The sequence below is a fragment of the Zonotrichia albicollis genome, chromosome 15, assembly GCF_047830755.1.
Source record: "Zonotrichia albicollis isolate bZonAlb1 chromosome 15, bZonAlb1.hap1, whole genome shotgun sequence".
Taxonomy (NCBI): Eukaryota; Metazoa; Chordata; class Aves; order Passeriformes; family Passerellidae; genus Zonotrichia; species Zonotrichia albicollis.
In genome coordinates, this window is record NC_133833.1 from 1,636,258 (window position 1) to 1,650,176 (window position 13,919).

Sequence of the window (13,919 nt, forward strand, 5' to 3'; positions counted from 1 at the left end):
CAGTGCAGGAATCACTGACACCATCCCTGTGTGTGTTATCAGTGCAGGAATCACTGACACCATCCCTGTGTGTGTTATCAGTGCAGGAATCACTGACACCAACCCCGTGTGTGTTATCAGTGCAGGAATCACTGACACCAACCCTGGGTGTGTTATCAGTGCAGGAATCACTGACACCAACCCTGGGTGTGTTATCAGTGCAGGAATCACTGACACCAACTCCATGTGTGTTATCAGTGCAGGAATCACTGACACCATCCCTGGGTGTTATCAGTGCAGGAATCACTGACACCAACCCTGGGTGTGTTATCAGTGCAGGAATCACTGACACCATCCCTGTGTGTGTTATCAGTGCAGGAATCACTGACACCAACCCTGGGTGTGTTATCAGTGCAGGAATCACTGACACCAACCCCGTGTGTGTTATCAGTGCAGGAATCACTGACACCATCCCTGTGTGTGTTATCAGTGCAGGAATCACTGACACCAACCCCGTGTGTTATCAATGCAGGAATCACTGACACCAACCCTGTGTGTTATCAATGCAGGAATCACTGACACCATCCCTGTGTGTGTTATCAGTACAGGAATCACTGACACCAACCCTGGGTGTGTTATCAGTGCAGGAATCACTGACACCAACCCTGGGTGTGTTATCAGTGCAGGAATCACTGACACCATCCCTGGGTGTGTTATCAGTGCAGGAATCACTGACACCATCCCTGTGTGTGTTATCAGTGCAGGAATCACTGACACCATCCCTATGTGTGTTATCAGTGCAGGAATCACTGACACCATCCCTGTGTGTTATCAGTGCAGGAATCACTGACACCAACCAACCCTGGGTGTGTTATCAGTGCAGGAATCACTGACACCAATCCTGGGTGTGTTATCAGTGCAGGAATCATTGACACCAACCCTGTGTGTGTTATCAGTGCAGGAATCACTGACACCAACCCTGGGTGTGTTATCAGTGCAGGAATCACTGACACCAACCCTGGGTGTTATCAGTGCAGGAATCACTGACACCAACCCTGGGTGTTATCAGTGCAGGAATCACTGACACCAACCCTGTGTGTTATCAGTGCAGGAATCACTGACACCAACCCTGGGTGTTATCAGTACAGGAATCACTGACACCAACCCTGGGTGTGTTATCAGTGCAGGAATCACTGACACCAACCCTGTGTGTTATCAGTACAGGAATCACTGACACCAACCCTGGGTGTGTTATCAGTGCAGGAATCACTGACACCAACCCTGGGTGTGTTATCAGTGCAGGAATCACTGACACCAACCCTGGGTGTGTTATCAGTGCAGGAATCACTGACACCAACTCTGTGTGTTATCAGTGCAGGAATCACTGACACCAACCCTGGGTGTGTTATCAATGCAGGAATCACTGACACCAACCCTGGGTGTGTTATCAATGCAGGAATCACTGACACCAACCCTGGGTGTGTTATCAGTGCAGGAATCACTGACACCAACCCCATGTGTTATCAGTGCAGGAATCACTGACACCAACCCTGGGTGTGTTATCAGTGCAGGAATCACTGACACCAACCCCATGTGTTATCAGTGCAGGAATCACTGACACCATCCCTGGGTGTGTTATCAGTGCAGGAATCACTGACACCATCCCTGAATGTGTTCATTTCTGGGAGTCCTTCTAAAGCATCATTAATAAAATGCTCAGCCAAATGCTGCTGTGGGCCTGTCACAGACAATGGGACCAGGAACAGCCCCAAACCTTCCCATGTGCAGCCCCAGCTGGCTGGAGTTGGAATGAGCAGCAGTTTGGAAAAGGCAAGAGAAGTCACTGCAATTCTTCTGTTTTATTAGCAAATGGACAGGAGCTAAAAAAAAAATCAGACCTTTCCAACATCAACTCAAATGTTGTTGTCAATTTCTTGCACTGCTCCCACACATCTCTGTCTTTCATACAGCCAGAACCTTTGGGTAAACAAAGAGCACAGAAACACACAAAAATTACAATATATACACATTTTCCCTCCACTTCAATGGCCTTGGGTTTTTGGACATTAGCAACGCTTTGTTCGTTTGACTTTGCAAATAATACCAAAACACCTCGAGTTTTAAAATAAAAAAATACTACAATATTCACAATATAAAACTTAAATACTTTTTTTTTTTTTTTTTAATTAAGGTACTGCTAGGAGCTATTGAGTGATCACAGCTCTTCCAACAGAAGCTCTGCTGCTGAAGCACTGGAAGTTCAGGTTCATAAACCAACATCCCTTTTATTCTGCACTGCTCCTGGTCAGAGTTCAGACCTTGCCATGCTCATGACAGTGCCACTGGAGACTTGTCCAGGTGTGGAAATGACTAAAAGGTACATGACACTTCCTCTCCTCTGCTGTTGCTGCCCTGTTCATGTATTCCTGTGTTTTACTGAACAGGCACTGGATAAAGTGACTGCAGAGGAGCAGCTCAGTGCCCTCCCTGCAGGAGTTACAGAAAAGGCAGCAAGAACCAAGGAGAAATTCAACCCAACCTTCACAATCTCATCCAGGACAAAAAACCATCATCAAGTGCGCCTGAAAGGCAAGAGAATCAAATTTTACCTGGGAAATCTGGATTCTGTGCTGGAATCCAGGTTTGGATATTTCATTTTCACTTCACCTTTCAGAGGAAGCAGAAACTGGGACAAACAACAGCTAGAGGATTTATCTCTTTGGTAACATCTGTGAATGTCTCAGCATTGCCTCAGTTTCACAGGAACCATAAAACCTGACAGGATCCTGTAGAAGTTTTGGAGGTTTCACTGGGAGAAGAACTTGCCCCAAATTAAAGAGGGCCTCTGTGAGGGTGGGGAAGATTGCAGAGGAGCTGGAGCCCTCAGAGCCCCGCTGCAGCCACACTACAGACAAACTGATAAACCATCTCAGTACAGACAGAAGGTCTGGAGTGCATTTTAGGGTATTTCCTTAAGGCAGAAGTGGGTGAACACTGGCTGAGGAGACAGGGAGAGTTGGCAAACCCAGGTTGGACTGAGTGGCTGTAACATTTTTTCACAGTCCAGCGGCTCCATGGATGAGTTTAAAGAGGATTTGGATCCCATCACTCCTGGTCACACTCAGCTGCAGCCTCTCTGTGACAGAAAACTGTCTGTAGTGTAAAATGCCTGCCCTTCTGTTTGGGTCTCTACAACTAAAGTTTCACTTTCAAAGCTGGTTTCCAGCTCTCCCCTCATACTGCAAGACTCAGCTGATACAGCAGGGGCTGAAGAGGAGCAGAGACCTCCCTGTTCCAGCTGAAGACATGAGTTCCTCACTTTTGAGGAAGAACAGCCACATTTGTAGTGTCACATTTCATATTTTACCATTCTTCTCTGGAGAAACAGCATACCCTGGTGACCTGCTCAGCACAACAATGGATAGGAAGTCCTGAAACTTCCAAAAACATGGCAATAATACAAGACACTGAACAAGAGGTCTGGCCATGAGCTAAAGCTGCCAGAAGTGCTGTTTCAGGGCTGAAATCTCCAGAACCTGCTGCACAGAGGCAGAAACCCACACTCCAAAAAGGATCCACTACACACTCACACCACAGCTGCCACTAAAAAAGGTTAAATGGAGCAGGTTAGAAATGTGCAAATTACTTAAATTTCTGGGGTGCCAACCCACTAACTGCACACAGCCTCCCCAGGTGAAAGACTGGCAGTATTAAAGGCTATGACAATCTTGGAGTCCACCACTAAAGGGTTTTTCATCTGAAGCCTCCAAAGGAATGGGAGAAGAATAAATTTTCTTCCAAACCAGGGATGGCATCCACTCTATAAGTAAAGCACTTTTGGAAGTGCATTTGTCAGGTAATGGAACCAATTCCAGAAAAGTAAAAGGAAGGAATGAACAAATCAGTAAGAAACAAGCTGAAAACCAACAATTTCTGGTTTTGTGTCTTAACTGTTCTGTCGTTTGAATGCCTGCTGCTCTGCAAAGGGTTAAATTCTGATCCTCCTCATGACTGCATCCTTTCAGCTGAGATAAATGAACTCCCAGGCAATAGGGCCAGTGGGAAATACATATGTGCTGTGACAACAACATGCCTCCAACCAGGAGGACAGCTCGAGGTCAGCTTTCACTTCCTCAGCCTTCTGCTTCTCTTGCTTTCTTGTCACTGCTGCTAAAATTGGTTGAAGGGCACTTGAGACTTTGGAGCAAAGAAGGATTTTCTCCTTGCATCAAAACCCAAAAGGTTTCATATTTACTAGGATCACTGAAAGAAGAGTCAGAATGTGGACTGGAAGTTGGTGTAATCTGAGGATCTCTGCTGGAGAGCTGAGAAAATAGAACAGTCCAGATTTCCAGCTTAAGGGCACAGCTCCATTTTGCCAGCAGCTGCAACAAGAGCACACAGTTTATCATGCTTGAAAGCTGCACAAATACCCACCAGGGAAGAGAAATTACTCTCCCCTAAAACATACATTTGGGTTGGAGATTAAGAGATGTGAGGACAGTTTTCTGGCTCCACCACAAATCACCGTTCCCTGTTTTACCTTTGGGAACAAAGAGTCAAGCTGGAATTTTACCTGGAGAAGGAATATTAACATTAGTCTGACCTAACAAGTGAATTCTTTTTAAGCCCTCATCTCTATTCAACTCTAGTACAACAGAGATGCCATGAATTCCAGATTGTTTTCCTGAAGCAACATCAGAAAAAGCTGCCCCTAAATGTTATTTCAAGTGATCATCTTCACCCCATCTGAGGGGTGTGGGGACAAGGGAAGACATCAAATCCAGGTGACAATAATACTCATCCCTCTGGACTTCTCCCAGTGCTTTGCACATGAAAAGCCTCACCACATCCCTGTGAGGTAGGTCAGTATTATTAACAGTCCCTTAATACAGCTGTGGAAAGTGAGGCAGAGAAGTTCCTTTCTTGGAGGCCACTGCAGGAGATGGAACAGGGAGACAAGAAGATAATTTTCTTTTCTGTCCACATCTCCTGAAGAGAATTTCCCTTTCTCTCCACATCTCCCCTCTTCCCCAAACAAACCATGGAGAAATGAGCAGAGAAGGAGGAGGCTACAGTGCCCCGAATTTCTGACAAACAGCAGGACCAGCTCCAAGGAGGATCATTAAATACGCGAGTACCTCAGAAGGAACAGCGGCGACCCCCAAGCCACCCCACGACACAAACGCAGCTCAATAAATAAAGCAAATACACAATCTGTGACTGTCCCCAGCCCAGCAAGGCCCCAGTGGAGCAGCTGCAGCCCTGTCACTCGTGTGCCTCCACGGCCACGCCGACCAGCGCATGGCGGATGGTGCGGCCGTGCAGTTTGTAGCCGTCCTGCGTGACCAGCGCCACGGTGCCCGGCTGCACGCCCTCGGCTGGCACGTGGCAGATGATCTCGTGCTCGTAGGGGTCGTACCTGCCCCCCACGGGGTTCATCTTGCGCAGGCCGTGCTTGGCAAAGACGCTCTGCAGCTTGGCCTCCAGGAGGGACAGCCCCTCGTAGATTTTCTGCAGGGCGGGGCTGGGGTCGCTGCGCTCCTCGGCGTGGCCCGCGGCGCTCTCGGCCGTCTTCTCCAGGATGTCTGCCACCTCCACCAGGTCCCTGCAGAAACTCTGGATGCCTGCAGGAAGGGAGTGAAGGACAGCTTAAAGAACGTCAAGACTCCACACCAAGGGCAGGCAAAGGCACTGTGGTCTGAAGGCAGCTTTAAAGCCGCTCATTGATCTGAAGTTAATTTAGCAATAGAAGTTAATTTAGTCCTCTGATTGCTGGAACCAAAGCTTCAGCATTAAAAGTAATCTAAAGATTCTCCAAACCAAGGTATATGCAGGAAATACACATCCATACTATGACCATATATATATTTGGTATTCCTGACAAAACAGAGCAGTAATGTCTCACTCTCAGCAGTTTTTTGCAACTCAGATTTGTCATTTAGGACTCTGCTCCAGTCCCACTGACATAATTTTGTCACACAAATGCCCATTCCACAGGGAATAAACACAATGGGGGGAAGCAAAAACAATGCACAGCTATTCAGAAGTACAAAATCCCCAATTTATTCATAGCTTAAAACCATTGTGGAAGGACTGAACCAAAATGGTCCTTGGGTTGGTCATGAAAAGCCAGGCAGGTTTTGTCATTTGAAAATACTGACACAAAAGGGTTAGACTGGCTGCATTTCCAGCAGTGGTTTCTTGCACAGTGCAGAAATTCCAGGAAAAGCTGCCTCCCTCAGTTACATAAATGTCATAACTCCCTGACTGGAATGACACATTAGGGAAACAGAGAAAATGAGGCAATAGTCAGGTGCTGTCTGCAGCTGTACATGTGAACAAAGGAGAGGAAGGAGATGCAGCAAAGCAGCAGACAGAAGCCCAGCAATTACCACTCATTTCATGGAATCAGAGTCATTCAGGCTGCTCAAGACCTTTAAGATCATCAAGTCAGCACTGCCAAGGCCATCACTAAACCTTTCACAGCCTTTCCAACACCTCCAGGGATGGTGTCCCAACCTCTTCCCTGGGCAGCCTGTGCCAGTGCTTGGCAACACTCTCAGTGAAGAAATTTCTCCTAAAATCCAATCTAAACCTCCCCTGGCACAACCTGAGGCTGCTTCCTCTTGTCTTACCTCTCATCAATTGGGACAAGAGACTAACCCCACCTTGCTATGATCTCCTTTCAGATTTTCCCCTTATCTACACATCTCCAAGTCTCACTCTGTGAGCAATTTCTAATAAAGAACTTATTTCTTCTTCATGCTACATATCAAATCCCAAAAGCTAAAAAAACCCTCTCAAAATCAATCATCCTGTTGTTGATTATCTCCAAACTCAGCAGCCATTTTATAGCACCATGGGTGGAAAGTAAGAAAATACAGCAGCTCTAATTTCAAGGCTGCTAGAATTAGCTAACAATAAACCTCTTGAGATTCATGCATTATGGAGAAAAACAGTTTTTCATTCTCAGAGATGGCTCTGGCACAGTGCAATGCCTGAACTGCACTTTCTTCCCCCCCTCACCTGCTTCTGCTGCCAAAGCTACAAATCCATTTCATTTCACTGATGCTAAAATATTTCTCTTAAGACATTTTAAACATCTAATCTAGAGATTGACAACTACTGCCCCAGGCTGCATTTACCTCCAATGAACTGAAGCACAGGAGGCTGTTAATACAGAAAAGGAGATCACAACCTGATGACACAGCTGAGTATAAAATGCACCCTGCCAGAGCCAATCCTCAGCACACAGCAGAGCCTGCATTTTCAACCAAGTCAGCAGAACTAAACTCAGCTGCACTGGGACTATTTAAAAAAAATAGTCCAAATTCTGTGATTCTGTGGGTAAACCTGATAGGACAGGACACAGCTGGACACAGAGAAAAAAACAGTGATTACGCCCAGATATCAAGAGTCCAGGCCAAGCATCACAGCAAGCTTTGAAATAAACGTGGGAGGGCAGGACAGGGGGACAGAACGCTGCTGATCAGCATTTTCTGCTCAGGCAGGCAGGCCAGTGCAGTAAACACAGCTCTTCTGCTTACCAAAGAGTTTGGCATCTTCCACAAACTTCTGCGTTCTCCTCCGGACATTTTCAGAATCTGCCAGAGCTCTCCTGTATCGCTCCTGTAAGCAGAGGGGACACATCAAACCTGCAGGTGAAACCCTCTCTGACACTGCAAACCCCTCAGGAAGGCTTTAAAGAGAGAAGCTTGGGCTGGGCTGCTGCATTTTCATACAAAGACAAGTCTTTCCACTGATTAACCAAAAACTGCAACTCTTTCACAAGACTCAAGGCCAAAAATAATCTGGGCACTGAATGGCTGAATTCAGCTGAGCAGCCACGGTCAGGCTGCTGCTGAGATCCTGCTCTCACCAGCAGGCAGCTCTGTGACAGCTGATTTCTCACTCAGGGCAGGGTTCTCAGGGTGATTATCTGCAGAACAGCCCAGTGCTGTGGCATTTAATCCTCCCTCTGTCACGTGTGTTCTTCAATATAGAACCTGATTTCCATCACACACAGGCACTTAAAAGGGCTTCCCTTCTTGGATAATCTGGATCCAGTGTGGCATAAAGCTGTTAAGGAGTGTCCAAAGGAGGGGCATGAGGATGGGGAAGGGTCTGAGGGGCCATGGAGGAGCAGCTGAGGGCACTGGGACTGTGCAGCTGGAGGAGGCTGAGGGGAGACTACAGGACACAGGGCAGGGCTGGGGCTGTGCCAGGGCAGGGTCAGAGTGGATTTTGGGAAAGGTTCTTCCCCAGGGATGGGCACAGCCTGAGGCTGCCAGAGCTCCAGGAGGGCTTGGACACCACTCCAGGGTGTCTTTATTTCTCCACCAGCATAAACACCAGCATAAACAAGTCCTATTCAGAAGATTCTTAAAAACTAAGCATAGGTTATCTAAGCAAAAATGTGTCAAATTACTAGGAAGATAGAGTTATTGAAAAGAAAATTAATATAACTGTATTTGAACAAAAAGATAACAGAATAACTGGCATCCTAAGTGCTTCCTATTCAATGCAAAACAAGGCATTCAGGAAGACAGAAAACTCATAAGCACACAAAGGAAATATACTGGAATGCATCATGATACACATGGGCAAACTCTCACAGCCAGGAACCACTAACCAAAAAAGACAATCAATCCAAAAGTAGTTTGTTTTTCCTTGTAACAGTCTCAAAACTAACAACATTTTGGCTTGATATGGGGCCTATATGCTAATGTCCTGCAAAAACATCAAGTTTGTGGAGAAGTAAAGAACCTGGAGAAAAGGGATGCCAGGGTGGGATTCTGGGTCTGTGCAGGGCCAGGATGATCCTGTGGGAACTCAGGATATTCCATGATTCTATGCCAACACATGTGACACTAATCAGCACGAAGCTACTGCCACAAGGCTGTGAAAGAAGTGACCAGCTCCAAACACAGCTTTTGCTGCCAGGATCACACCATCAGTGCCCTGCTGCAGGCACTGCTGACAGATGGTGTTTTGGGTGGAATTTCACCCCCTCACTCTCAGGGCACAGCTGCTCTGCAGCTCTGTGTGTGTGTGTCACAGCATTTAGGGGAAAATCCAGGGCTGAAAACCAGACCAAGCCAAGGGGACTGAAGCAAAGGCACTCAGCACACTCACAGTTAAATCCCGGACTTGCTCTTCCAATTTGATGGCTTTGTGCTCCAAGGCACAATCAGAAAGGGGGTGCTTGGACTCCTCACTGGGCTCCTCTGGGCCACACTCGTCTCCTGTGCTCCTCTGCTGAGCTGCAGTGCTGAAAGCACAGGGGCACCCTCTGAAATACAAACTAGGGACACAGAAACAAAGTTGAGTAACTTCAGGGTCCGTGAGAATTCAAGATTAGTGTCAGTATTCAAAGCAGGCTCTCTTAAAAGAGGTACACAGGATTCTAGACACAATTTTAGTTATTTTCAGAAAACACAATCAGCAAAGAAACACAAAGAGGTGCTTTTAAATTCTTTTATTTTAGACTAACATGGCACACAGAGGCTTTACTCCACTTCTTTGGCAGACCTTCAAAAGAGTCAGATTTTCACAGAAACACAGAATGAGGTTGGAAAATACCTTCAAGGCCACCAAGTCCAACCTGTACCCAATCCCCACCTTGTCACCTGTCCAGAGCTGTGTGTGTCACATCCAGTCATTCCTTGGACACTTCCACCACCTCCCTGGTCTTTTCCAACATAAATAATTCTGTGATTCCCTGATTGTGTTTCACTCTCCCTCCTACTACACTTGCTTTTACAAACCAACCTAGACAGGGCTCGTTCCTGCCAGTGTGAGCCTCAGCTCCACCTCCCTGTCACACCAGGAAGAATCTGCAGAACAAAAGAGAATTTACTTCAAACCAGCTCCATCCAGGAAACGTTTCAGTACACACCTAACAAAGGAGGGTGTATTCTCCTTTTTTGGGAGTACCTGGGCTCTTCCTCTGAGCAAAGCTTTCAGCACCCCCATCATGCAATGTTTTATATCCACTCTATGCAATATTTTCCATTTATTAAGTGCATATCTACCTCGTGAAAGGGAGCAGAGCCCAGAAATCCCTGTGCTGGCACCAGCTCCACTCCCTGTGCTTGTACAGAACAATTCCACTCTGCACAGAGAGGCTAATTCAGAGCCCAGAATCGATTCAGCTGAGTTCACATTACCAGGCCTGCACCATGAAGCATTCTTCCTCTTCAGCAAGGCTGCAGTGCTCAGGTTCAATGTCACACAAGTGCACAGAGTTTGTTCTGGGGTCTATCATGAAGCCTCAGTGCTCTTCAGCTGTTTTGCCCCCTTTACTCCAGTACTGGAGCTGAGCAGAATTCAGTCTCAAGGAGTTAAACCAGCTGAAAAATAACCCTATAAAACAAGAGGACTTTTCTCTCAGTGTCCCTGAATTGGTCTGCTGACAGATCAGATCAGTGCAAGTGCCAGTACCCAAGAATGTGAGGTGTGGGGCAGGGAGGAGGGGTCCCTGAGGGTTTAGACTGGCTCAACCCTCAAAGCCCAGCTCGAGAGATCTGTATCTGCCCCAAGACCACCAGGCATCTCCTCCCAGCCCTGTTTAACAGCCCAGATGTTTCCTCATTTAAATCCTTAATAGCAGGGTGCTAAATGTCCCACAGCACTAATGACAAACTTCCTCTCCCCACCTGAGGACATTTGCATGTGCAGTTTTTATTAAGTGGGGACTTAAAGCATCACCTGTATATCAAACCACTCCTTTTCAACAAATTATGTGCCAAATACAAACCTCAAAGTGCTTCCTCTACTTACACTTGCTCTAGAGGAGGATGTTCCTCAGACTAATCTTTAAAGTGTTCCAGGAATGCCAATACAGGAGAAAAACCCCCCATTTCATCCTTGGCTGCTGTTTGGGGCACAAGACCCCATCTTGAATGATTTACTTTGAATGATTTTTAAGACTCCTGTCACGTTCATTTTATTGACTGATTAACAGCACTTTATCAAAGTTAGAGAAAGTACATTAAACTACAGGGGAGGACAGAGCAGGACCCCTTCACCAAGCCTTCAAAAATCAATCTGAGGCTTTGTTTGCACATAAAAACGTCCATGGGAAGCAGCAGCTCCCGAGCTTTATCCTTTATCATCTCACATTTCATTTCAAAGAGCTGCAGGGATGGAAATCAGCCATGCTACAGCTGAACCAAAGAACCCGAACCGCAGCTGACAAATCTCGCTGGGCCCCTCAGAGGTGAAGCTCCAGAGTTTTAAAAATAGGCAGTGCAGCTCAGTTAACTCCTCTGCCCCCCAGAAGCCAAAGCTGGGGAGGTTTTTCCCTCTGCCGGTGGTTGCTGGCAGGGATGGGTGTGTTCTGCGTGGGAGAGGGGCATGGAGGAGCCGGTCCCTGCTGCCTACGTGGAGCAGGGAGCTGCATGCATGGACTCCTCTGAACCCAAATCCCAAATCCCAGAGCGCTCCCCCGAGCAGGGACATGCCCCGGCAGTCACATGCTGCCTGCAAAAGTTATGGCCAAGACATCCCAGCCTGACTCCAAAGGGAATTCTTCAGATCTGTTATGCAGGGTTGAAAACGCCGCTCAGTTGAACTCCTTGCTGCAGGATGAAAGGAATTCTCCCCCAACAAATGGCAGGAGCTATTTACAGGCTGTCCACTGACTGGGCTCCATCTTCCATAGTTTGATCACAGCTGCCCTAAAAATAGGGATGGATCCCACGGGAGGAAGCTGACACATCCCGAAGTGACAGACACGTGGAAGTGGCGGGGTGTGTGAAGGGAGTTACACAAGTTGGTGTTACAGAAAGATTTACAAAGCGATGTCACAGAAAGTCAAATAGATAAGGGAGAGCAGAGAAGCTGATTGCAGCCATATGGCTTAAGCCAACTGTCCTTCAAGATTAATATTTCAGTGATGAGAGAGGGTTTCTGGTCGGAGCTACAATGGTATCATCACCTCTCTGTGGAGCACCCGACCATTCCGAAGTGACAATCAGCTCTCTCTAACTCAAGGGTCCTTCCCCACCCTCCTGGAACACTCCCTCCTCCTCCTCCTCCCAAATCTGCATGACAAAGCTCTCGAGTGCTGAGACACACGGGAACATCTGCACTGGATTCAGCTCTGATGAGGCTGCTTTGGAAGGAAATGTAATTACTGCCAATTCCTCCGCGCTGTTTCATCAGGGAGTGCCTGCAGAGATAATGCAGCGCAAGGAGGGGACAGTCCCGCTCTGGGGTGGCCGCACCTCGACAACTGGGGCAGTTTTGGGTGCCAGGATGTGAGAGAGACCTAAAGCTCCTAGAGAGGGACACACAGGAGGGTGAAAGACCCATTGCACATTTTTCAGGGGGGCAAAGCAGTTTTCACTCACGTAAGAGGGAGAATTTCCTGACACGCATCTACATTTAGTCCCAAACACAGCTGCCTTTACTGTGTGCTGCAGATTTATTATATTACATTTAAACAGTCTTTTAGTGATGCTTCTAGACAACAACAAAAAAATTAACAGGCATTTTGGCTTTTTTTCTTTTCACCTGCCCACACTTTACTCAAACAACCAAAGCATCTTTATGGATTTTTCTTTTCTAAGCTATATTCCATAATGTAAAAAAAAAAAGCATGAGTGGACATTGTTCCTGTCTAAATATTGACACAATTAAATGGATTCTCTTCCCGCGACCCCCCAAAATACACTGATAGCACATGGGCTGCCTCACCACCAGAAACAAAACCCGAGGAGCACATTAAACCTGAATAACTATTGAATAAATTAAAGAATAAATGGTTCCGCCGGGCGAGACACAGAACCCACCCACAGTGGCAGGAAACCACCTCCCAACGTGACTTATCGAGCGCGGAAACGCTTTGCCTTAAGGATGAACATTAATTTCCAAAAAAATCACTATTTCGGGAAAAGAGCTCGATTATGGGGGGGTTATTTCTGCTCCAGGGCGTTCTGAGGAGCGCAGACCGGCAGCGCGGGGTTTCGGGGTGAGATGGGGAGCGGCGGGGGATGATGGATCCCGGCGGGGTCTGGCTGCGGGTTGGGGCCGGGGTCCAGATCCGGGCCCGGGTCGTGCTTGGGCTCCGGGTGTGGATCCGCTCCCGCTGCCGCCCCCGGCGCGGCTCTCGCCCGGGCCCGGCCCCCCGGCGCTGCCACGTCTGTCCCCGACACCCCGCAGCTCCGGGCCACCCCTGTATCCCCATCCCATCCCAGCCCGGCCGGTCCCAGCCCGCCCCACGTACCTGCCGGTGCCGGCCTTGCCGGCCGCGGGCAGCAGGGCCCCGAGGCGCCGCAGGGAGCGGGCGGCCATGGCCCCGCACGGAGCGGCGGAGCAGGCGGCGGCGGTGCGCCCGCGGCAGCGCCGAACTACAGCTCCCACACGGCCCTGCGAGCGCGGGCGGGCCGGCCGAGGGGTGCGGCGTGAGGGGAAGGCGGGCATGAGGGAATGGAGGGCGGAGAGCGCTCCGCCCGCCGCCGCACACCCGGCTCCGGGAACCCGGGACTCGGCTCTGGGCACAAGGGGCTGGGACCTGGGGTTTGGCTCCGGTCACGGCTGCTGTGCCCCGAGACTCGGATCTGGCACTGGCAGTGGCTCTGGGACTGGGACCCGGATACAGCTCTGGTGCTCCAAGGATCGGACCTGGGCACGCAGTACCGGGTCCCTGGAGCTCGGCCCCGGTCACCGCTCCATCCCCCGGTACTCTGATTCTTACCCGGCCCCAGCTCCTGCCCCGGGAGAGTTCAGACCTGGACAGGGGTACACAGCTCTGGTTCCTGGGGCTCAGACATGGGCACATGCCTCTGTCCCCTGGCGCTCGGACCTGGTCCCCACAGGACTCCGACCCTGCTCACCCCAAGACACACAGCTCCCACCGCTGGCTAGGCAGGTTAAAGGTGATAACAGGACAGGTTTCACTTCTAGTTCAGGAAAGGACTGGAAGAGACTGC

The 13,919-nt window shown here is 48.7% G+C and overlaps 1 protein-coding gene across 1 annotated transcript; it reads right to left on the reverse strand.

Moving 5' to 3' along the window:
* Nucleotides 1–1,819: 1,819 nt before the first annotated feature.
* Nucleotides 1,820–13,709, reverse strand: GRPEL2 (GrpE like 2, mitochondrial). The gene is made up of 4 exons (XM_074551951.1): nucleotides 13,214–13,709; nucleotides 9,118–9,286; nucleotides 7,530–7,611; nucleotides 1,820–5,606 (listed from the first exon to the last, which is right to left on the reverse strand). The coding sequence occupies exons 1-4, from the start codon at nucleotides 13,408–13,410 to the stop codon at nucleotides 5,248–5,250; spliced, it is 807 nt and encodes a 268-aa protein (XP_074408052.1). The 5' UTR covers nucleotides 13,411–13,709; the 3' UTR covers nucleotides 1,820–5,247.
* Nucleotides 13,710–13,919: the final 210 nt, after the last annotated feature.

What these genes read in the sequence shown, in the direction of transcription:
- GRPEL2 (XM_074551951.1), bottom strand. Translation starts at nt 13,410, where the DNA reads ATGCCCGCCTTCCCCTCACGCCGCACCCCTCGGCCGGCCCGCCCGCGC. An exon ending in AGCAAGTCCGGGATTTAACT is followed by an intron (nt 7,612 to 9,117) that starts GTGAGTGTGCTG and finishes CTCTGCTTACAG; the next exon opens with GAGCGATACAGGAGAGCTCT. An exon ending in GGAAGATGCCAAACTCTTTG is followed by an intron (nt 5,607 to 7,529) that starts GTAAGCAGAAGA and finishes CCCTTCCTGCAG; the next exon opens with GCATCCAGAGTTTCTGCAGG.